This window comes from Oncorhynchus keta, chromosome 20, assembly GCF_023373465.1.
Source record: "Oncorhynchus keta strain PuntledgeMale-10-30-2019 chromosome 20, Oket_V2, whole genome shotgun sequence".
Taxonomy (NCBI): domain Eukaryota; kingdom Metazoa; phylum Chordata; class Actinopteri; order Salmoniformes; family Salmonidae; genus Oncorhynchus; species Oncorhynchus keta.
This window is the reverse complement of record NC_068440.1, coordinates 37,609,289-37,633,346: the sequence shown is the minus strand read 5'-3', so window position 1 is coordinate 37,633,346 and position 24,058 is coordinate 37,609,289. Positions and strand designations below refer to the sequence as shown.

General features: G+C 45.5%; 2 protein-coding genes and 1 long non-coding RNA gene across 35 annotated transcripts; 1 reads left to right on the top strand and 2 right to left on the bottom strand.

Moving 5' to 3' along the window:
- Positions 1-22: 22 nt before the first annotated feature.
- polr1h (RNA polymerase I subunit H) lies at positions 23-2,970 on the bottom strand. The gene is made up of 5 exons (XM_035767449.1): positions 2,834-2,970; positions 2,461-2,584; positions 1,530-1,630; positions 957-1,066; positions 23-389 (listed from the first exon to the last, which is right to left on the bottom strand). Exons 2-5 carry the CDS (start codon positions 2,576-2,578, stop codon positions 365-367), a joined length of 354 nt encoding a protein of 117 aa, XP_035623342.1. The 5' UTR covers positions 2,579-2,584; positions 2,834-2,970; the 3' UTR covers positions 23-364.
- ddx39b (DEAD (Asp-Glu-Ala-Asp) box polypeptide 39B) lies at positions 2,861-23,498 on the top strand. 12 transcript variants are annotated; one of them, XM_052472796.1, is made up of 11 exons: positions 2,861-3,004; positions 6,119-6,330; positions 8,462-8,589; positions 9,076-9,168; positions 9,272-9,455; positions 9,593-9,711; positions 17,290-17,421; positions 18,364-18,473; positions 18,593-18,737; positions 22,500-22,647; positions 22,951-23,498. In XM_052472796.1, exons 2-11 carry the CDS (start codon positions 6,120-6,122, stop codon positions 22,965-22,967), a joined length of 1,287 nt encoding a protein of 428 aa, XP_052328756.1. In that variant the 5' UTR covers positions 2,861-3,004; position 6,119; the 3' UTR covers positions 22,968-23,498. The 12 variants fall into 12 exon arrangements, with proteins under 12 accessions (XP_052328756.1, XP_052328758.1, XP_052328757.1 ...); XM_052472798.1 differs by lacking the exons at positions 18,364-18,473; positions 18,593-18,737; positions 22,500-22,647; positions 22,951-23,498 and adding exons at positions 17,752-17,811; positions 17,876-18,103 and having other exon boundaries at positions 17,290-17,511; XM_052472797.1 differs by lacking the exons at positions 18,364-18,473; positions 18,593-18,737; positions 22,500-22,647; positions 22,951-23,498 and adding exons at positions 17,752-17,811; positions 17,846-18,103 and having other exon boundaries at positions 17,290-17,511.
- Positions 14,475-15,984, bottom strand: LOC127909994 (uncharacterized). Of its 22 annotated transcripts, XR_008073411.1 has the most exons (6): positions 15,802-15,971; positions 15,600-15,640; positions 15,518-15,558; positions 15,149-15,476; positions 14,985-15,107; positions 14,622-14,744 (listed from the first exon to the last, which is right to left on the bottom strand). It is a non-coding gene; the product is annotated as an uncharacterized LOC127909994 (long non-coding RNA). The 22 variants fall into 22 exon arrangements; XR_008073412.1 differs by adding an exon at positions 14,475-14,621 and having other exon boundaries at positions 14,663-14,744; positions 15,149-15,640; positions 15,843-15,967; XR_008073409.1 differs by lacking the exon at positions 15,518-15,558 and having other exon boundaries at positions 15,802-15,970.
- Positions 23,499-24,058: the final 560 nt, after the last annotated feature.

The window sequence follows — 24,058 nt, the reverse complement described above, 5'->3', positions numbered from 1 at the left end:
AAAGGAGAAAAGCAGCCAAACATGTTCTAAAGACAAATATTTTAATCACACAAATCACACTTGAAAATCTCCGCAGACAAACATCAGACATCAGTATTCAACCCTCATTCCAAATGCTGCAGCTGCAATCTATCTGACGCAGTAAAGGCAAACCATTGAAATGCTTAGCACCCCGGAGCGACTATCCTAAGCATCATTACGAGTAACGAAGAGCAAGGAATAGCATACCAATTGTGCTTTCTCCAATAAGAACTCAAGTTTGCATTACATAGATCAAACACATTCTTGTTTACAGACAAAAGAGAGGAGAGGAGGAGAATATTGATGGCGGTCCAAGGGAATGAGGAAGCATCTCGATCTCTTCTCAGGAGTCTTCTTTCTCCTGATATCTGAATGCAGAAATTAAATCATAACATATCCAGTCATAAATTAACATGTGGACTACACAGAGTTTGTGGGGTAAAGTGCTTGTCATAGTGTGTTGCAGAACAACATAAAATGGAATAGATTGTATGAATCTGTTGGTGAGAACAGGCTCAGAATAGATTGATGAATCTGTTGGTGAGAACAGGCTCAGAATAGATTGTATGAATCTGTTGGTGAGAACAGGCTCAGAATAGATTGATGAATCTGTTGGTGAGAACAGGCTCAGAATAGATTGATGAATCTGTTGGTGAGAACAGGCTCAGAATAGATTGATGAATCTGTTTGTGAGAACAGGCTCAGAATAGATTGATGAATCTGTTGGTGAGAACAGGCTCAGAATAGATTGATGAATCTGTTGGTGAGAACAGGCTCAGAATAGATCGATGAATCTGTTGGTGAGAACAGGCTCAGAATAGATTGATGAATCTGTTGGTGAGAACAGGCTCAGAATAGATTGATGAATCTGGTGGTGAGAACAGGCTCAGAATAGCCTTGGTGAATTGGTTAGCATTAGAGTTAGTGAGATGTACCTGCAGTGTATACAGGTGAAGAAGACCGTCTGTCCTTCATCTGCAGATCTCATTTGTCTGGTGTGATAAACCATCCCTTCTTTATTGCAGCGAGAGCAGCGTCTGTCAATCTAGAATGCAAGAGTTTGAGGAGGTTATAGACAGAACATACATTGATATATGGGGGCGGTAGCCTAGTGGTTAGAGCGTTGGACTAGTAACCGGAAGGTTGCAAGTTCAAATCCCGACCTGACAAGGTGCAAATCTGTCGTTCTGCCTCTGAACAGGCAGTTAACCCACTGTTCCTAGGCCGTCATTGAAAATAAGAATGTGTTCTTAACTGACTTGCCAAGTTAAATAAAGTTAAATAAAGGTAAATAAAGGTCAAATAAAAAATATATAACCGTAGTATTATTACACGTTGTGTAGATTTCTAGAGGTTACTGACAGAACATAGCCTAAATGGAGTTTCTCGAGTATTGATAAAGTATACCATTACCCTGTCACTCCATGTTTCAATTTGATTTCCCTAGTTTTAAAAATGGGACCATTGATCATTTCATGAATAGGAACTTCATTGCAATGAATTCCTACCACAGCCCCCTTGAGTTCCGAGTCCTCCTCTTCCACAGCAACAGAGGACGCTTCGAGAGGATTAAAGACAACAGAAGACCTGATCTCTTGACCTGAAAATTCTGAAAACGACGACACAAAAACGCAGTTACATCGTGGGTCACATACTTGTGAAAATATAAGATTGATAAAGGAAACTGTCTGGTGTCAGATGTGTGTGCTCTAGCCAACTCCATTGCTCATCCTGGTCAAGCCTGCTTGGCATGATGATTTTGATTTTATTTAACCACGCAGGTCAATTAAGAACAAAGTCTTAGTTGCACCAATATTTCGACTTGCACATCACCATCTGCTCATCTATCACTCCAGTGTTAATGTAGTAAATTGTAATTACTTCACTACTATGGCTTATTTATTGCCTTACTTCCTCACGTAATTTCATACACTGTATATGTAGACTTTATTTTTTTTCTATTGTGTTATTGACTACGCATATGTATTCCATGTGTAACTCTGTGTTGTTGTTTATGTCGCACTGCTTTGCATTATCTTGGCCAGGTCGCCGTTGTAAATGAGAACTTGTTCTCAACTAGCTTACCCTGCATAAATAAAGGTGAAATAAAATAAATAAATAAAAATGTACAAGGACGTCTACACCGGCCAAACCCGGACGACGCTGGGCCAATTGTGCGCCGCCCTATGGGACTCCCAATCACGGCCGGTTGTGATACAGCCAGGAATCAAACTGGGGTCTGTTGTGACGCCTCGAGCACTGAGATGCAGTGCCTTAGACTGCTGCGCCACTCGGGAGTCCCCGATGTGACAAGCAATTGGCATGAAAGCACAAACAGACTGGTAGCCCCCTTTGGATAACTATTCTGTCTGTTAGTAGGCTACAACATGATTTATAACAGGGACATTTGACTGATGCCAACAAACAGGCCATCCTCACCGCTGACAGGTAAACTGAATGCACAGCGGGGACAGGAGACTGTGTTCTGCAGCCCAGGTAGAGGCAGTACGTTCCCACACTCAGGACAGAAGTTGGGATCTCCACTGAAACACGACATCACTGTCTATGGGGAGGGAAAAGTATTTCACCGAACATTGTCAGCAACCTTTTGTGGGTTTGGCCATAAGATACAGCCAGGTTAGTTAGTCACGTTGCTTGCTAGCTGGCTGGCCATTATTTAGCTACAGTTCGCCAGTCAACACGTGTTTAACTAATACTATACTTATTTAAAACAATAAAATGTGTACACATCGCTAGCTGTCAAACATAAAAAGTTTCCCGAAACCAGTTTCAGCGCACTTCCCAATCTCACCTTCTTTGTAAACCTCGATGTTCAGAGAACGTTTCCGACGTGTTTCCGAAGCCAAACGTCGCAGGTCGCGGACATTCAACGCATGCGCACAGTCGCACGTTGATTGCGTTTTACCGAAACCATAGCTCTCATCTGCAAACGCTCCAGCTACATTTCTTCACAACGAACAAGGTAAACGACGCTCACTAGGAATATGTATTTAATGTATTTATTGTCTGTACAATACATTTTCCATATGTTGCACATCGTGTATAATAGCTAGGTAGAAATCGTGTCAAGCTTAAGAAGCGAGCTAGCTAGACCAGCCAACTCATGAGTCGTGTTTGCTAACGGCTAACTAACGTCACTCATGTTGACACACGTGATAAGCTAACAGCCCAAATGAATAGCGTTAGTTACGAGTACATTTACTTATTTAATTCCACAACTTGTCATAAATAGAAGTGAAGATGGCATGAAATTAAACTTGTTTTTCCTCTCATCGTTGTCAGCATCACCACCACACAGTTGAGCATCAAATGAAAGATATGGCCGCGTGACGTTAGCTACACAGATTTGCAGGTGCAGCGAAATGTTTGTTTCTAGCTCCAACAACGCAATAAAAAAAACAAATACACACATCCTAAAAAATATCAGAACGAGCTATATCAGAGTCCGGAAAATATGGCCTTGAGATAGAAGCTGTTTTTCAGTCTCTCGGTCCCAGCTTTGATGCACCTGTACTGACCTCGCCTTCTGGATGATAGCGGGGTGAACAGGCAGTGGCTCGGGTGGTTGTTGTCCTTGATGATCTTTATGGCCTTCCTGTGACATCGGGTGGTGTAGGTTTCTTGGAGGGCAGGTAGTTTGCCCCCGGTGATGCGTTGTGCAGACCTCACTACCCTCTGGAGAGCCTTACGGTTGTGGGTGGAGCAGTTGCCGTACCAGGCGGTGATACAGCCCGACAGGATGCTCTCGATTGTGCATCTGTAGAAGTTTGTGAGTGCTTTTGGTGACAAGACAAATTTCTTCAGCCTCCTGAGGTTGAAGAGGCGCTGCTGCGCCTTCTTCATGATGCTGTCTGTGTGGGTGGACCAATTCAAATCAAAATCAAATCAAATTTATTTATATAGCCCTTCGTACATCAGCTGATATCTCAAAGTGCTGTACAGAAACCCAGCCTAAAACCCCAAACAGCAAACAATGCAGGTGTAAAAGCACGGTGGCTAGGAAAAACTCCCTAGAAAGGCCAAAACCTAGGAAGAAACCTAGAGAGGAACCGGGCTATGTGGGGTGGCCAGTCCTCTTCTGGCTGTGCCGGGTAGAGATTATAACAGAACATGACCAAGATGTTCAAATGTTCATAAATGACCAGCATGGTCGAATAATAATAAGGCAGAACAGTTGAAACTGGAGCAGCAGCACAGTCAGGAGGACTGGGGACAGCAAGGAGCCTTCATGTCAGGTAGTCCTGGGGCACGGTCCTAGGGCTCAGGTCAGTTGAAACTGGAGCAGGAGCATGGCCAGGTGGACTGGGGACAGCAAGGAGTCCTCATGTCAGGTAGTCCTGGGACATGGTCCTAGGGCTCAGGTCCTCCGAGAGAGAGAAAGAAAGAGAGAAGGAGAGAATTAGAGAACGCACACTTAGATTCACACAGGACACCGAATAGGACAGGAGAAGTACTCCAGATATAACAAACTGACCCTAGCCCCCGACACATAAACTACTGCAGCATAAATACTGGAGGCTGAGACAGGAGGGGTCAGGAGACACTGTGGCCCCATCCGAGGACACCCCGGACAGGGCCAAACAGGAAGGATATAACCCCACCCACTTTGCCAAAGCACATCCCCCACACCACTAGAGGGATATCTTCAGGGATATCTTCAGTTTGTCTGTGATGTGTACGCCGAGGAACTTAAAACTTACTACCCTCTCCACTACTGTTCCATCGATGTGGATAGGGGGGTGTTCCCTCTGCTGTTTCCTGAAGTCCACAATCATCTCCTTAGTTTTGTTGACGTTGAGTGTGAGGTTATGTTCCTGACACCACACTCCGAGGGCCCTCACCTCCTCCCTGTAGGCCGTCTCGTCATTGTTGGTAATCAAGCCTACCACTGTTGTGTCGTCCGCAAACTTGATGATTGAGTTGGAGGCGTCCGTGGCCACGCAGTCGTGGGTGAACAGGGAGTACAGGAGAGGGCTCAGAACGCACCCTTGTGGGGCCCCAGTGTTGAGGCTCAGCGGGGTGGAAATGTTGTTGCCTACCCTCACCACCTGGGGGCGGCCCGTCAGGAAGTCCAGTACCCAGTTGCACAGGGCGGGGTCGAGACCCAGGGTCTCGAGCTTGATGACGAGCTTGGAGGGCACTATGGTGTTAAATGCCGAGCTGTAGTCGATGAACAGCATTCTCACATAGGTATTCCTCTTGTCCAGATGGGTTAGGGCAGTGTGCAGTGTGGTTGAGATTGCATCGTCTGTGGACCTATTTGGGCAGTAAGCAAATTGGAGTGGGTCTAGGGTGTCAGGTAGGGTGGAGGCCATTATGGTAGAGTGGCCAGACGGAGGCCACTCCTCAGTAAAAAGCACATGACAGCCCACATGGAGTTTGCCAAAAGGCCCCTAAAGGACTCTCAGACCATGAGAAAAAAGTACAGAGAGATCCTTGATGAAAACCTGCTCCAGAGCGCTCAGGACCTCAAACCGGGGTGAAGGTTCACCTTCCAACAGGACAACAATCCTAAGCACACAGCCAAGACAACGCAGGAGTGGCTTCGGGACAAGTCTCTGAATGTCCTTGAGTGGCCCAGCCAGAGCCCGGACTTGAACCCGATCGAACATCTCTGGAGAGACCTGAATGTTGCTGTGCAGCAACGCTCCCCATCCAACCTGACAGAGTTTGAGAGGATCTGCAGAGAAGAATGGGAGAAACTCCCCAAATACCGGTGTGCCAAGCTTGTAGCGTCATACCCAAGATGGTGCTTCAATAAAGTACTGAGTAAAGGGTCTGAATACTTACGTAAATCTGATATTTCAGTTTATTTTTAATTTCTTAAACCTGTTTTTGCCTTGTCATTATATGGGGTATTGTGTGTTGATTGATGAGGGCGGAAAAAAACAATTAAATACATTTTAGAATAAGTCTGTAACGTAACAAAATGTGGAACAAGTCAAGGGGTCTGAATACTTTCCGAAGGCACTGTAGGTTGAAAGTGTCTCCTTGTACTGACAGGTTGATGGGACGTGCTTATGACTATTTGTCTGTCTGTCTGTCTTGTCTTGTCTGTTTCCCACCTACCTACCAGGATGACTGAGCAGGATGTGGAGAATGAGCTCTTGGACTACGAGGAGGATGATGTGGTGGGAGATCTATCAGGAGGGGATATTCTGTCCATTAAAAAGGAGCGTGTGAAGGGCTCCTATGTGTCCATCCATTCGTCTGGGTTTAGAGACTTCCTGTTGAAGCCTGAGCTGCTGAGGGCGATAGTGGACTGTGGCTTTGAGCATCCCTCTGAGGGTGAGTTGTATAAGTTAGGTTATTACCAGGGGCACCACATCAGAGGTCACAGATCTGGGTCGTATTCATTAGTGCACACTAGAGGTCGACCGATTATGATTTTTCAACGCAGATACCGATTATTGGAGGACCAAAAAGGCCGATAACGATTAATCTGACAATTTTTATTTTTTTATGTATTTGTAATAATGACAAATACAACAATACTGAATGAACACTTATTTTAACTTAATATAATACATCAATAAAATCAATTTGGCTTCAAATAAATAATGAAACATGTTCAATTTGGTTTAAATAATGCAAAAACAAAGTGTTTTGAGAAGTAAAAGTGCAATATGTGCCATGTAAAAAAAGCTAACGTTTTGAGTTCCTTGCTCAGAACAGGAGAACATATGAAAGCTGGTGGTTCCTTTTAACATGAGTCTTCAATATTCCCAGGTAAGAAGTTTTAGGTTGTAGTTATTATAGGATTATTTCTCTCAATACCATTTATATTTCATTAACCTTGGACTATTGGATGTTCTTAAATGCACTTTAGTATTGCCAGTTTAACAGTATAGCTTCCGTCCCTCTCCTCGCCCCTACCTGGGCTCAACCAGGAACACATCGACAACAGCCGCCCTCGAAGCAGCGTTACCCATGCAGAGCAAGGGGAACAACTACTCCAAGTCTCAGAGCGAGTGACGTTTGAAACACTATTAGCACGCACCCCGCTAACTAGCTAGCCATTTCACATTGGTAACACCAGCCATGAGGCTGATAGGCTTGAAGTCATAAACAGCGCTGTGCTTGCGAAGAGCTGCTAGCAAAACGCACGAAAGTGCTGTTTGAATGAATGCTTACGAGCCTGCTGCTGCCTACCATCGCTCAGTCAGACTGCTCTATCAAATCATAGACTTAATTATAACATAATAACACACAGAAATACGAGCCTTAGGTCATTAATATGGTCGAATCCGGAAACGATCATTTCGAAAACAAAACGTTTATTTCAGTGAAATATGGAACTGTTCTGTATTTTATCTAACGGGTGGCATCCCTAAGTCTAAATATTCCTGTTACATTGCACAACCTTCAATGTTATGTCATAATTACATACAATTCTAGCAAATTAGTTCGCAACGAGCCAGGCGGCCCAAACTGTTGCATTTACACTGACATATACAAATGACACAATTTCACCTGGTTAATATTGCCTGCTAACCTGGAGTTATTTTAGCTAAATATGCAGGTTTAAAAATATATACTTCTGTGTATTGATTTTAAGAAAGGCATTGGTGTTTATGGTTGGGTACAGTCGTCCAACGATTGTGTTTTTTTTTCTCGCAAAATGCTTTTTTATTAAAAATTATTATATGCAACGCAGGACACGCTAGATAAACTAGTAATATCAACAACCATGTGTAGTTATAACTAGTGATTATGATTGATTGAATGTTTTTTATAAGATAAGTTTAATGCTAGCTAGCAACTTATCTTGGCTTCTACTGCATTCGCGTAACAGGCAGGCTCCTCATGGAGTGCAATGAGAGGCTGGTGGTTGGAGCGTTGGACTAGTTACCTGTAAGGTTGCAAGATTGGATCCCCCGAGCTGACAAGGTGAAAATCTATCGTGCTGAACAGGCAGTTAACCCACCGTTCCTAGGCAGTCATTCAGAATAAGAATGTGTTCTTAACTTACTTGTCTAGTTCAATAAAGGTGTAAAAAAATAATACTGATTTCCGATTGTGATAACTTGAAATCGGTCCTAATTAATTGCCCATTCCGATTAATCGGTCGACCTCTCGTGCACACTGTAGCAAAATGGTTTGCAACGGAAAACGCTTCACACGAAACTGAGGGTTTCTTATTGGTCATGTAGTTCAGGTAGGTCCCTTTTCTGTTTCGGCCTGTTTGGTTCCTAGTGAACATATTCAAGACAAAGTGCCACGATTAATCATGTCGAAGTATCAACTTTCAAACTATAAACAGGAAGTAACTATCAACTTTCAAACTATAAACAGGAAGTAACAGCGTCATGATTTGGTACATTGTGTTTTTGATTTAGTTGGTTCTGAAGTAATTACTATTAAAATGGTAATAAATTGTATATTCATTCCTAATTTTGTACAACTATTTTCCTTTCAGTTCAACATGAATGCATCCCTCAGGCTATCCTGGGTATGGATGTGCTGTGCCAGGCTAAGTCCGGTATGGGCAAGACGGCCGTGTTTGTCCTGGCCACCCTACAGCAGCTGGAGCCTGTCACTGGACAAGTAATCTCACTCTCCCTTTCTCCTCTCTCTCTCTCTCCGCCTCCTTCAGTCTGTCACTCCGTTGTCACTCTGGACTGTTTATAGAGCTAGCGTTGTTGTCGTGGTCTTGGTCCATCAGTCTGTGAAGTACTAAGCTTTCTAATGCATTAAACTACCCGCCCTGACCACCCTTCTCTCTCTCCTCCTCCGTCAGTCTGTGAAGTACTAAGCTTTCTAATCCATTAAACTACCCGCCCTGACCACCCTTCTCTCTCTCCTCCTCCGTCAGTCTGTGAAGTACTAAGCTTTCTAATGCATTAAACTACCCGCCCTGACCACCCTTCTCTCTCTCCTCCTCCGTCAGTCTGTGAAGTACTAAGCTTTCTAATGCATTAAACTACCCGCCCTGACCACCCTTCTCTCTCTCCTCCTCCGTCAGTCTGTGAAGTACTAAGCTTTCTAATGCATTAAACTACCCGCCCTGACCACCCTTCTCTCTCTGTTTAGGTGTCCGTGCTGGTGATGTGTCACACCCGAGAGCTGGCGTTTCAGATCAGCAAAGAGTACGAGAGATTCTCCAAATACATGCCGACTATCAAGGTACACAAATGACCACCCGGACCCTCTTTAACCTCCAGTCTGGATAATAACTACACAGTTCAGTTCTTCCCCCGATGTTTTTCCTCCCCATCTCTCCCACCAGGTGGCAGTGTTCTTCGGTGGCCTGTCCATAAAGAAGGACGAAGAGGTGTTGAAGAAGGAGTGTCCCCATGTGGTGGTGGGGACGCCGGGGCGAACCCTGGCCCTGATCCGCAACAAGACCCTCAACCTGCGACACATCAAACACTTCATCCTGGACGAGTGTGACAAAATGTTGGAACAACTCGGTGAGTCTGAATCGTTGAAGATTGGACAGCACACCACTATAGATGAATTAATCTACTCGTATCTACATTCTAGGAGATCTAACATCATTTACAACCCCCCCCCCCCAAAAAACAAAACCCCTCCCTTTCTCCCTCAGACATGCGCAGAGACGTCCAGGAGATACTCCGTCTGACCCCCCATGAGAAACAGGTCATGATGTTCAGCGCCACCCTGAGCAAAGAGATTCGCCCCGTCTGCCGAAAGTTCATGCAAGATGTAAATACACCTCCTCTCCTCTTGCGTCCACCACGCCTCTCCTTCCTCCACAACCTCCACCTATCCCCCTTGATCTGCCTTGCCTGGCGGGTAATGGGGGTGGAGGAGTTACCCCCGCCCCTCCCACCCTGAGTCTGATATGAGAGACACAGCGCTGTCTTTCTATACGCCAAACAGTCTCGCCTCCTATAAGGGAAGTGACAGCCCCACTGACATAGGAAGGCCTTAGTTCTATGCGGAAGGCCTTAGTTCTATGCGGAAGGCCTTAGTTCTATGAGGAAGCCCTTAGTTCTATGAGGAAGGCCTTAGTTCTATGAGGAAGGCCTTAGTTCTATGAGGAAGGCCTTAGTTCTATGAGGAAGGCCTTAGTTCTATGAGGAAGGCCTTAGTTCTATGAGGAAGGCCTTAGTTCTATGTGGAAGGCCTTAGTTCTATGAGGAAGGCCTTAGTTCTATGTGGAAGGCCTTAGTTCTATGAGGAAGGCCTTAGTTCTATGAGGAAGGCCTTAGTTCTATGTGGAAGGCCTTAGTTCTATGTGGAAGGCCTTAGTTCTATGTGGAAGGCCTTAGTTCTATGTGGAAGGCCTTAGTTCTATGTGGAAGGCCTTAGTTCTATGTGGAAGGCCTTAGTTCTATGTGGAAGGCCTTAGTTCTATGAGGAAGGCCTTAGTTCTATGAGGAAGGCCTTAGTTCTATGTGGAAGGCCTTAGTTCTATGTGGAAGGCCTTAGTTCTATGTGGAAGGCCTTAGTTCTATGAGGAAGGCCTTAGTTCTATGAGGATGGCCTTAGTTCTATGAGGAAGGCCTTAGTTCTATGTGGAAGGCCTTAGTTCTATGAGGAAGGCCTTAGTTCTATGAGGAAGGCCTTAGTTCTATGTGGAAGGCCTTAGTTCTATGTGGAAGGCCTTAGTTCTATGTGGAAGGCCTTAGTTCTATGAGGAAGGCCTTAGTTCTATGAGGAAGGCCTTAGTTCTATGAGGAAGGCCTTAGTTCTATGAGGAAGGCCTTAGTTCTATGAGGAAGGCCTTAGTTCTATGAGGATGGCCTTAGTTCTATGCGGAAGGCCTTAGTTCTATGCGGAAGGCCTTAGTTCTATGAGGAAGGCCTTAGTTCTATGAGGAAGGCCTTAGTTCTATGCGGATGGCCTATGCTAGGTCACTAACTCGGCACACTAACACCTTACACTAGAGGTGTACTGCCTCACCTTACACCAGAATGTCATGTGTTAATGGAGTCTCCTTTATAGACTAGCTTGTGCTGTTCAACTGAAATGTACGAAGTCTTTCTTCTTCGTGAAGTTTAACACGGTCATCCAGGTGGAAATAGGTCCGGTTTTAAGTCTGTACGTTACGAATCTGACCTCTCTGATGTCACTATGCTGACCTCCCTGATGTCACTATGCTGACCAGCCTGATGTCACTATGCTGATGTCACTATGCTGATGTCACTATGCTGACCTCCCTGATGTCACTATGCTGACCTCCCTGATGTCACTATGCTGACCTCCCTGATGTCACTATGCTGACCTCCCTGATGTCACTATGCTGACCTCCCTGATGTCACTATGCTGACCTCCCTGATGTCACTATGCTGACCTCCCTGATGTCACAATGCTGACCTCCCTGATGTCACTATGCTGACCTCCCTGATGTCACTATGCTGACCTCCCTGATGTCACTATGCTGACCTCCCTGATGTCACTATGCTGACCTCCCTGATGTCACAATGCTGACCTCCCTGATGTCACAATGCTGACCTCCCTGATGTCACAATGCTGACCTCCCTGATGTCACAATGCTGACCTCCCTGATGTCACAATGCTGACCTCCCTGATGTCACAATGCTGACCTCCCTGATGTCACAATGCTGACCTCCCTGATGTCACTATGCTGACCTCCCTGATGTCACTATGCTGACCAGCCTGATGTCACTATGCTGACCAGCCTGATGTCACTATGCTGACCAGCCTGATGTCACTATGCTGACCAGCCTGATGTCACTATGCTGACCAGCCTGATGTCACTATGCTGACCAGCTTGATGTCACTATGCTGACCAGCCTGATGTCACTATGCTGACCAGCCTGTGCAGCTTTCGTTCCAAAAGCACGTTAAATAATATTGTAATCTAGCCAAGCAAAAACAATTTGTCTCGATTTAACCTTTCTATTTATTAAGGAAACTGTTTTCCCAGGTTTGCATGAGTGTGTACGCTCTGCTCTAAGCCGCTCGTAAATCCCCCCCCCCACCCCCCACCCCCCGGTTCACTGCCGTGTGTGTGTGAGAGAGAGAGAGAATCTAGACGGTACACTTTTGTTGTCTCCTGTTACCATGAATCTAGACTGTACACAGAGCTGTCTCCTGTTACCATGAATCTAGACTGTACACAGAGCTGTCTCCTGTTACCATGAATCTAGACTGTACACAGAGCTGTCTCATGTTACCATGAATCTAGACTGTACACAGAGCTGTCTCCTGTTACCATGAATCTAGACGGTACACAGAGCTGTCTCCTGTTACCATGAATCTAGACTGTACACAGAGCTGTCTCGTGTTACCACCTGTTACCATGAATCTAGACGGTACACAGAGCTGTCTCCTGTTACCATGAATCTAGACTGTACACAGAGCTGTCTCGTGTTACCATGAATCTAGACTGTACACAGAGCTGTCTCCTGTTACCATGAATCTAGACTGTACACAGAGCTGTCTCCTGTTACCATGAATCTAGACGGTACACAGAGCTGTCTCGTGTTACCATGAATCTAGACTGTACACAGAGCTGTCTCCTGTTACCATGAATCTAGACGGTACACAGAGCTGTCTCCTGTTACCATGAATCTAGACGATACACAGAGCTGTCTCGTGTTACCATGAATCTAGACGGTACACAGAGCTGTCTCCTGTTACCATGAATCTAGACTGTACACAGAGCTGTCTCGTGTTACCACCTGTTACCATGAATCTAGACGGTACACAGAGCTGTCTCCTGTTACCATGAATCTAGACGGTACACAGAGCTGTCTCATGTTACCATGAATCTAGACGATACACAGAGCTGTCTCATGTTACCATGAATCTAGACGGTACACAGAGCTGTCTCGTGTTACCATGAATCTAGATGGTACACAGAGCTGTCTCCTGTTACCATGAATCTAGACGATACACAGAGCTGTCTCATGTTACCATGAATCTAGACGATACACAGAGCTGTCTCATGTTACCATGAATCTAGACGGTACACAGAGCTGTCTCGTGTTACCATGAATCTAGATGGTACACAGAGCTGTCTCGTGTTACAGGTAACTCTGAAATACTTGAAGAGGTAGCTAAGAGTAGAAGAGCCCTGTGGTCATATGAAATAATAGACTATGAACAGAAGAGAGAAGAAAATCCAGCTTCGACCTGGTAACAGGGAGACTGGGATTGAGCGGACAGACTGAGTGAATGTTAGATGACAGTGTTGAGAGGACAGACTGAGTGAATGTTAGATGATAGTGATTGAGAGGACAGACTGAGTGAATGTTAGATGACAGTGTTGAGAGGACAGACTGAGTGAATGTTAGATGACAGTGTTGAGAGGACAGACTGAGTGAATGTTAGATGATAGTGATTGAGAGGACAGACTGAGTGAATGTTAGATGACAGTGTTGAGAGGACAGACTGAGTGAATGTTAGATGACAGTGATTGAGAGGACAGACTGAGTGAATGTTAGATGACAGTGTTGAGAGGACAGACTGAGTGAATGTTAGATGACAGTGTTGAGAGGACAGACTGAGTGAATGTTAGATGACAGTGATTGAGAGGACAGACTGAGTGAATGTTAGATGACAGTGATTGAGAGGACAGACTGAGTGAATGTTAGATGACAGTGTTGAGAGGACAGACTGAGTGAATGTTAGATGACAGACTGAGTGAATGTTAGATGACAGACTGAGTGAATGTTAGATGACAGACTGAGTGAATGTTAGATGACAGACTGAGTGAATGTTAGATGACAGCCATAATAAACTTGAGGATCATTTATATTCGATGTCATTGAAATAATTGGATTGATGAGTTAGTCATCTGTGCTGTACAGCCTCACAGTCAATGGTGTGGATCATCTAATTGACAGACTGTTTCCTCACTGTTTAGTGAGACGGCAGGGTAGCCTAGTGGTTAGAGCGTTGGACTAGTAACCGAAAGGTTGCAAGTTCAAATCCCCGAGCTGACAAGGTACAAATCTGTCGTTCTGCCCCTGAACAGGCAGTTAACCCACTGGCCGTCATTGAAAATAAGAATTTGATCTTAACTGACTTGCCTCGTTAAATAAAGGTTAAAAAAAAAGACACAGCTGCTGCCAGGGAGACTGAGTCAAAGTGGCGTGAAGACGAGTGTGTTGTGAAGATGAATCGATCTCACGTCCAGTGGAGCAGCCATAGTTATTCCAACAAGGGCCAGGCTTTTTGTTTTCATGGACATTTACAGCATTAATGTATTACTTGTGGTTATGGTTTACAATAACTTGCAATTTCATCTGATCACTATGGCTCTTCTGTTGACTTTTAATTTTAAGTGTTGTGTTGGATAGTAGTGACTAGTGAGGGTGAGCGATGTCTGACTGTCTGTTGCATCAGTATGTGAATTGGTGTCCTGTGTGTGTGCGTGCGCTCGCCTGTCTGTCTGGCTGGCTGTTTGTCTGGGGGTGTGTCTGGGGGTGTGTGTGTGTGTCAACTTCAAACCTTTGGTGTCCCTCTAACTCCCCATCCCCTCTCTATTTCCCTGGATTTCATCATGTCTCTCTGATTCACCTCTTCCTGGTCACTTTAACCACTGCTCTCTGGGAACCTTTCACTTCCTGGTCACTTTAACCACTGCTCTCTGGGAACCTTTCTCTTCCTGGTCACTTTAACCACTGCTCTCTGGGAACCTTTCTCTTCCTGGTCACTTTAACCACTGCTCTCTGGGAACCTTTCACTTCCTGGTCACTTTAACCACTGCTCTCTGGGAACCTTTCACTTCCTGGTCACTTTAACCACTGCTCTCTGGGAACCTTTCTCTTCCTGGTCACTTTAACCACTGCTCTCTGGGAACCTTTCACTTCCTGGTCACTTTAACCACTGCTCTCTGATTCTCTTCCTGGTCACTTTAACCACTGCTCTCTGGGAACCTTTCACTTCCTGGTCACTTTAACCACTGCTCTCTGGGAACCTTTCACTTCCTGGTCACTTTAACCACTGCTCTCTGGGAACTTTTCTCTTCCTGGTCACTTTAACCACTGCTCTCTGGGAACCTTTCACTTCCTGGTCACTTTAACCACTGCTCTCTGGGAACCTTTCACTTCCTGGTCACTTTAACCACTGCTCTCTGGGAACCTTTCACTTCCTGGTCACTTTAACCACTGCTCTCTGGGAACCTATCACTTCCTGGTCACTTTAACCACTGCTCTCTGGGAACCTTTCTCTTCCTGGTCACTTTAACCACTGCTCTCTGGGAACCTTTCACTTCCTGGTAACTTTAACCACTGCTCTCTGGGAACCTTTCACTTCCTGGTAACTTTAACCACTGCTCTCTGGGAACCTTTCACTTCCTGGTCACTTTAACCACTGCTCTCTGGGAACCTTTCACTTCCTGGTCACTTTAACCACTGCTCTCTGGGAACCTTTCACTTCCTGGTCACTTTAACCACTGCTCTCTGGGAACCTTTCACTTCCTGGTCACTTTAACCACTGCTCTCTGGGAACCTTTCACTTCCTGGTCACTTTAACCACTGCTCTCTGGGAACCTTTCTCTTCCTGGTCACTTTAACCACTGCTCTCTGGGAACCTTTCACTTCCTGGTCACTTTAACCACTGCTCTCTGGGAACCTTTCACTTCCTGGTAACTTTAACCACTGCTCTCTGGGAACCTTTCACTTCCTGGTCACTTTAACCACTGCTCTCTGGGAACCTATAATAATATAATATGCCATTTAGCAGACGCTTTTATCCAAAGCGACTTACAGTCATGTGTGCATACATTCTACATATGGGTGGTCCCGGGAATCGAACCCACTACCCTGGCGTTACAAGCGCCATGCTCTACCAACTGAGCCACAGAAGGACCACAACCTTTCACTTCCTGGTAACTTTAACCACTGCTCTCTGGGAACCTTTCACTTCCTGTTTACTTTCCCGTTCCTCTCCTGAACGTGTATCAATCTACTGTATTACTATATGTACATACAACTCCTCTGTCCCTCACAAACCTGGACCAGCCATTCAAAACCCTTCACAACACGTGAAATACTCTGTCCCCCCTGTTAACTCTCCTCACGCTTCTTCCTGATTCGCCAACCTTCCCTCCACACGCCTCACCCCTCACCCCTCTCCTTCCCTAACCCTGTCCCCCCTGTTAACTCTCCTCACGCTTCTTCCTGATTCGCCAACCTTCCCTCCACACGCCTCACCCCTCACCCCTCTCCTTCCCTAACCCTGTCCCCCTGTTAACTCTCCTCACGCTTCTTCCTGATTCGCCAACCTTCCCTCCACACGCCTCACCCCTCACCCCTCTCCTTCCCTAACCCTGTCCCCCCTGTTAACTCTCCTCACGCTTCTTCCTGATTCGCCAACCTTCCCTCCACACGCCTCACCCCTCACCCCTCTCCTTCCCTAACCCTGTCCCCCCTGTTAACTCTCCTCACGCTTCTTCCTGATTCGCCAACCTTCCCTCCACACGCCTCACCCCTCACCCCTCTCCTTCCCTAACCCTGTCCCCCCCCTGTTAACTCTCCTCACGCTTCTTCCTGATTCGCCAACCTTCCCTCCACACGCCTCACCCCTCACCCTCTCCTTCCCTAACCCTGTCCCCCCCCCCTGTTAACTCTCCTCACGCTTCTTCCTGATTCGCCAACCTTCCCTCCACACGCCTCACCCTCACCCCTCTCCTTCCCTAACCCTGTCCCCCCCTGTTAACTCTCCTCACGCTTCTTCCTGATTCGCCAACCTTCCCTCCACACGCCTCACCCCTCACCCCTCTCCTTCCCTAACCCTGTCCCCCCTGTTAACTCTCCTCACGCTTCTTCCTGATTCGCCAACCTTCCCTCCACACGCCTCACGCCTCACCCCTCTCCTTCCCTAACCCTGTCCCCCCCTGTTAACTCTCCTCACGCTTCTTCCTGATTCGCCAACCTTCCCTCCACACGCCTCACCCCTCACCCCTCTCCTTCCCTAACCCTGTCCCCACCCCCTGTTAACTCTCCTCACGCTTCTTCCTGATTCGCCAACCTTCCCTCCACACGCCTCACCCCTCTCCTTCCCTAACCCTGTCCCCCCTGTTAACTCTCCTCACGCTTCTTCCTGATTCGCCAACCTTCCCTCCACACGCCTCACCCCTCTCCTTCCCTAACCCTGTCCCCCCTGTTAACTCTCCTCACGCTTCTTCCTGATTCGCCAACCTTCCCTCCACACGCCTCCAACCCTCCTTCCCTAACCCTGTCCCCCCCCCCTGTTAACTCTCCTCACGCTTCTTCCTGATTCGCCAACCTTCCCTCCACACGCCTCACCCCTCTCCAACCCTCCTTCCCTAACCCTGTCCCACCCCTTGCTTGCTCCACCCAGCCGATGGAAATCTTTGTTGATGATGAGACCAAGCTGACTCTCCACGGGCTGCAGCAGTACTACGTCAAACTGAAGGACAACGAGAAGAACAGGAAGCTCTTTGATCTCCTCGACGTGCTGGAATTCAACCAGGTACTGGAATTAATTATGATGTTCAACCAGGTACTGGAATTAATTATGATGTTCAACCAGGTACTGGAATTAATTATGATGTTCAACCAGGTATTGGAATGAATTATGATGTTCAACCAGGTACTGGAATTAATTATGATGTTCAACCAGGTACTGGAATTAATTATGATGTTCAACCAGGTACTGGAATTAATTATGATGTTCAACCAGGTACTGGAATTAATTATGATGTTCAACCAGGTACTGGAATTAATTATGATGTTCAACCAGGTACTGGAATTAATTATGATGTTCAACCAGGTACTGGAATTAATTATGATGTTCAACCAGGTACTGGAATTAATTATGATGTTCAACCAGGTACTGGAATTAATTATGATGTTCAACCAGGTACTGGAATTCATTAATTATGATGTTCAACCAGGTACTGGAATTAATTATGATGTTCAACCAGGTACTGGAATTAATTATGATGTTCAACCAGGTACTGGAATTAATTATGATGTTCAACCAGGTACTGGAATTAATTATGATGTTCAACCAGGTACTGGAATTAATTATGATGTTCAACCAGGTACTGGAATTAATTATGATGTTCAACCAGGTACTGGAATTAATTATGATGTTCAACCAGGTACTGTGTTTCATGTTCCACTGTGGTACATAACAGGGAAATTCAGGGGAAACAAAAATGCTGACAAGACGAGTCAAATTTTGAATATAGAAATGCAAATGACTGTAGTGGTGATGTTTCCACCTGGTGTGAAGTCCGTGCAGCGCTGTGTTGGTCTGGCCCAGTGTGTGTGTGTGTGTGTGTGTGTGTGTGTGTAGTGATATTATGTGTTATTATAGGTGGGGATCTTTGTGAAGTCCGTGCAGCTCTGTGTTGGTCTGGCCCAGTGTGTGTGTGTGTGTGTGTAGTGATATTGTGTGTTATTATAGGTGGTGATCTTTGTGAAGTCCGTGCAGCGCTGTGTGGCTCTGGCCCAGCTTTTGGTTGAGCAGAACTTCCCGGCTATTGCCATCCACCGCGGGATGCCTCAGGAAGAACGGTACGTAGATAGTTGGTGTGTGTGGTTCTGTTTTTTGTCTGTATTATATTGAACAGGAATACTAGTGATTGATCTGGGTTGGTCATTTACCCATCTCTTTTTCTAAACTTTCTCCCCAGTCTCTCTCGTTACCAACAGTTTAAAGATTTTCAGAGACGTATCCTGGTGGCCACCAACCTGTTTGGCAGAGGGATGGACATCGAGAGGGTCAACATCGCCTTCAACTACGACATGCCGGAGGACTCTGACACGTACCTGCACAGGGCAAGTCCCGTAGACTATTAGAGACTGTCCGGTAGACTATTAGACTGTCCCGTAGACTATTAGACTGTCCCGTAGACTATTAGACTGTCCCGTAGACTATTAGACTGTCCCGTAGACTATTAGAGACTGTCCCGTAGACTATTAGAGACTGTCCCGTAGACTATTAGAGACTGTCCCGTAGACTATTAGACTGTCCCGTAGACTATTAGAGACTGTCCCGTAGACTATTAGAGACTGTCCCGTAGACTATTAGAGACTGTCCCGTAGACTATTAGACTGTCCCGTAGACTATTAGAGACTGTCCCGTAGACTATTAGACTGTCCCGTAGACTATTAGACTGTCCCGTAGACTATTAGACTGTCCCGTAGACTATTAGACTGTCCCGTAGACTATTAGACTGTCCCGTAGACTATTAGACTGTCCCGTAGACTATTAGACTGTCCCGTAGACTATTAGACTGTCCCGTAGACTATTAGACTATCCCGTAGACTATTAGAGACTGTCCCGTAGACTATTAGACTGTCCCGTAGACTATTAGACTGTCCCGTAGACTATTAGAGACTGTCCCGTAGACTATTAGACTGTCCCGTAGACTATTAGAGACTGTCCCGTAGACTATTAGAGACTGTCCCGTAGACTATTAGACTGTCCCGTAGACTATTAGAGACTGTCCCGTAGACTATTAGAGACTGTCCCGTAGACTATTAGACTGTCCCGTAGACTATTAGACTGTCCCGTAGACTATTAGACTGTCCCGTAGACTATTAGACTGTCCCGTAGACTATTAGACTGTCCCGTAGACTATTAGACTGTCCCGTAGACTATTAGACTGTCCCGTAGACTATTAGACTGTCCCGTAGACTATTAGAGACTGTCCCGTAGACTATTAGACTGTCCCGTAGACTATTAGACTGTCCCGTAGACTATTAGACTGTCCCGTAGACTATTAGACTGTCCCGTAGACTATTAGACTGTCCCGTAGACTATTAGAGACTGTCCCGTAGACTATTAGAGACTGTCCCGTAGACTATTAGAGACTGTCCCGTAGACTATTAGAGACTGTCCCGTAGACTATTAGAGACTGTCCCGTAGACTATTAGACTGTCCCGTAGACTATTAGAGACTGTCCCGTAGACTATTAGAGACTGTCCCGTAGACTATTAGACTGTCCCGTAGACTATTAGACTGTCCCGTAGACTATTAGACTGTCCCGTAGACTATTAGACTGTCCCGTAGACTATTAGAGACTGTCCCGTAGACTATTAGAGACTGTCCCGTAGACTATTAGACTGTCCCGTAGACTATTAGAGACTGTCCCGTAGACTATTAGAGACTGTCCCGTAGACTATTAGAGACTGTCCCGTAGACTATTAGAGACTGTCCCGTAGACTATTAGAGACTGTCCCGTAGACTATTAGAGACTGTCCCGTAGACTATTAGACTGTCCCGTAGACTATTAGAGACTGTCCCGTAGACTATTAGAGACTGTCCCGTAGACTATTAGAGACTGTCCCGTAGACTATTAGAGACTGTCCCGTAGACTATTAGAGACTGTCCCGTAGACTATTAGAGACTGTCCCGTAGACTATTAGAGACTGTCCCGTAGACTATTAGAGACTGTCCCGTAGACTATTAGAGACTGTCCCGTAGACTATTAGACTGTCCCGTAGACTATTAGACTGTCCCGTAGACTATTAGACTGTCCCGTAGACTATTAGACTGTCCCGTAGACTATTAGACTGTCCCGTATTAAAGACTGACTATTAGAGACTGTCCCGTAGACTATTAGAGACTGTCCCGTAGACTATTAAAGACTGTCCCTGTCCCGTAGACTATTAAAGACTGTCCCGACTAGACTATTAGAGACTGTCCCGTAGACTATTAGACTGTCCCGTAGACTATTAGAGACTGTCCCGTAGACTATTAGACTGTCCCGTAGACTATTAGACTGTCCCCTAGACTATTAGACTGTCCCCTAGACTGTCCCGTAGACTATTAGACTGTCCCGTAGACTATTAGACTGTCCCGTAGACTATTAGAGACTGTCCCCTAGACTATTAGACTGTCCCCTAGACTATTAGACTGTCCCCTAGACTATTAGACTGTCCCCTAGACTATTAGACTGTCCCCTAGACTATTAGACTGTCCCCTAGACTATTAGACTGTCCCGTAGACTATTAGAGACTGTCCCGTAGACTATTAGAGACTGTCCCGTAGACTATTAGAGACTGTCCCGTAGACTATTAGAGACTGTCCCGTAGACTATTAAACTGTCCCGTAGACTATTAGACTGTCCCGTAGACTATTAGAGACTGTCCCGTAGACTATTAGAGACTGTCCCGTAGACTATTAGAGACTGTCCCGTAGACTATTAGAGACTGTCCTATTAGAGACTGTCCGTAGACTATTAGAGACTGTCCCGTAGACTATTAGAGACTGTCCGAGACTATTAGACTGTCCCGTAGACTATTAGAGACTGTCCCGTAGACTATTAGACTGTCCCGTAGACTATTAAAGACTGTCCCGTAGACTATTAGAGACTGTCCCTGTCCCGTAGACTATTAGAGACTGTCCCGTAGACTATTAGAGACTGTCCCGTAGACTATTAGAGACTGTCCCGTAGACTATTAGAGACTGTCCCCTGGACTATTAGACTGTCCCATGGACTATTAGAGACTGTCCCGTAGACTATTAGAGACTGTCCCGTAGACTATTAGAGACTGTCCCGTAGACTATTAGAGACTGTCCCGTGGACTATTAGAGACGTAGACTATTAGACTGTCCCGTAGACTATTAGAGACTGTCCTATTAGTAGACTATTAGAGACTGTCCCGTAGACTATTAGACTGTCCCGTAGACTATTAAAGACTGTCCCGTAGACTATTAAAGACTGTCCCGTAGACTATTAGAGACTGTCCCGTAGACTATTAGACTGTCCCGTAGACTATTAGACTGTCCCGTAGACTATTAGACTGTCCCGTAGACTATTAGACTGTCCCGTAGACTATTAGAGACTGTCACGTAGACTATTAGAGACTGTCACGTAGACTATTAGACTGTCCCGTAGACTATTAGAGACTGTCCCGTAGACTATTAGAGACTGTCCCGTAGACTATTAGAGACTGTCCCGTAGACTATTAGACTGTCCCGTAGACTATTAGAGACTGTCCCGTAGACTATTAGACTGTCACGTAGACTATTAGAGACTGTCACGTAGACTATTAGACTGTCCCGTAGACTATTAGAGACTGTCCCGTAGACTATTAGAGACTGTCCCGTAGACTATTAGAGACTGTCCCGTAGACTATTAGACTGTCCCGTAGACTATTAGACTGTCCCGTAGACTATTAGACTGTCCCGTAGACTATTAGACTGTCCCGTAGACTATTAGAGACTGTCCCGTAGACTATTAGACTGTCCCGTAGACTATTAGAGACTGTCCCGTAGACTATTAGACTGTCCCATGGACTATTAGAGACTGTCCCGTAGACTATTAGAGACTGTCCCGTAGACTATTAGACTGTCCCATAGACTATTAGAGACTGTCCCATAGACTATTAGAGACTGTCCCGTAGACTATTAAAGACTGTCTACTATTCATGACGTGATGTAGATGAGTAATTCTGAGCCTCGCCTTGCTCAGCTGTACCCCTTCAAACACGCTGATACAGGTTGTTTGTTTTACCGGTAGCAGCAGCATCATAAGTTTACTTGGTTATAAAGCCCTTTTTTAAGTTGTTTGTGTGCGTCTTACTCATCAGGTTGCCAGGGCGGGCAGGTTTGGCACCAAAGGCCTGGCCATCACATTTGTGTCTGATGAGACGGATGCCCGTACTCTTAACGACGTCCAGGACCGATTCGAGGTGAACATCAGCGAGCTGCCCGACGAGATAGACATCTCATCTTACAGTAAGCGCTGCTTAGTTCCAATTAGCCTTGGTTATCAGTGAATTTAGAGTATTTTACTCTGCAAGTTAGATTTTTTTTTTTTTTTTACCTTGTCCGCTCGGGGATTCGATCCAGCAACCTTTCGGGTTACTGACCCAACGCTCTAACCACTAGGCTACCTGCCGCAGTAATGTTGCTTATTAGGAAATGGATTGTGTTGGAAACATCTGTATTTTTTATCAGTGGATTATAGATGATGATCAAGTGACATGTTTTTTTTTTCTGTTGCTTTAACTTGTCCTGTTTTACTTCCTGTCTTCTCAGTTGAACCAACCCGGTAAAGAAGACCAGATCTATTACCCAGCAGACATTGCGACCTTATATTTGACCTTTTTAACACTGATAACTAAAGGTCAAATCAACTATTATCCAATCAAACAGTACAATACAGTAAGAATGATTTCTTTTAAATCTGCTGGCATTCATTCCCCCCCCCCCCCTCTTAGAATGAATAAATTAGGACTACTGTGGAATAGCGCCTTCTGTGGATAGAAACGTTTGGTTACATTGTCAGGCCTTTTCCCATGCCATTTGTTTACTGATGTTCAATATTGTTTGGTTGTATTTATCTAGACTAGGTAGCCGTCACTGAATATTTGAGTTATTTTTTTTTTTTTTTTTAACATCTTTATTTATTTGCATTGTGAATGCTGCATTTTTATAGCCTGTGAAAATAGTCAACCAGTTACCAAGTGGTAGTTTCCAGTGTTGAAGGACAAGAAGAGGGAAGTTACATGGAAGGACTTGAAGAGAGACTCTAAACAAGCGCTGTTCTGCGCTCAAATGTGGATTCATAAATATGTTTGACTCTATACAGACTTGCGGCTTCTTCTTGTCTCAACAGCTAATCTTGTCCTGTCATTGCTCTGTCTTGAGGTGTATGTCACAGTCGGGAAAATATACCGATGGACAAACAACTACCTGCCAAGGCTTACACTGCCTGAATGTAGAAACAGCCTCATCTGCCTGGCATGACAGATCACTGACTGCTACACATTAGATCAGACTGTCACGGAGACCGCTACACATTAGATCAGACTGTCACGGAGACCGCCACACATTAGATCAGACTGTCACGGAGACCGCTACACATTAGATCAGACTGTCACGGAGACCGCTACACATTAGATCAGACTGTCATGGAGACTGATATGGAGACTGCTACACATTAGATCAGACTGTCATGGAGACTGTCATGGAGACTGATACACATTAGATCAGACTGTCACGGAGACTGATACACATTAGATCAGACTGTCACGGAGACCGCTACACATTAGATCAGACTGTCACGGAGACCGCTACACATTAGATCAGACTGTCACGGAGACCGCTACACATTAGATCAGACTGTCACGGAGACTGATACACA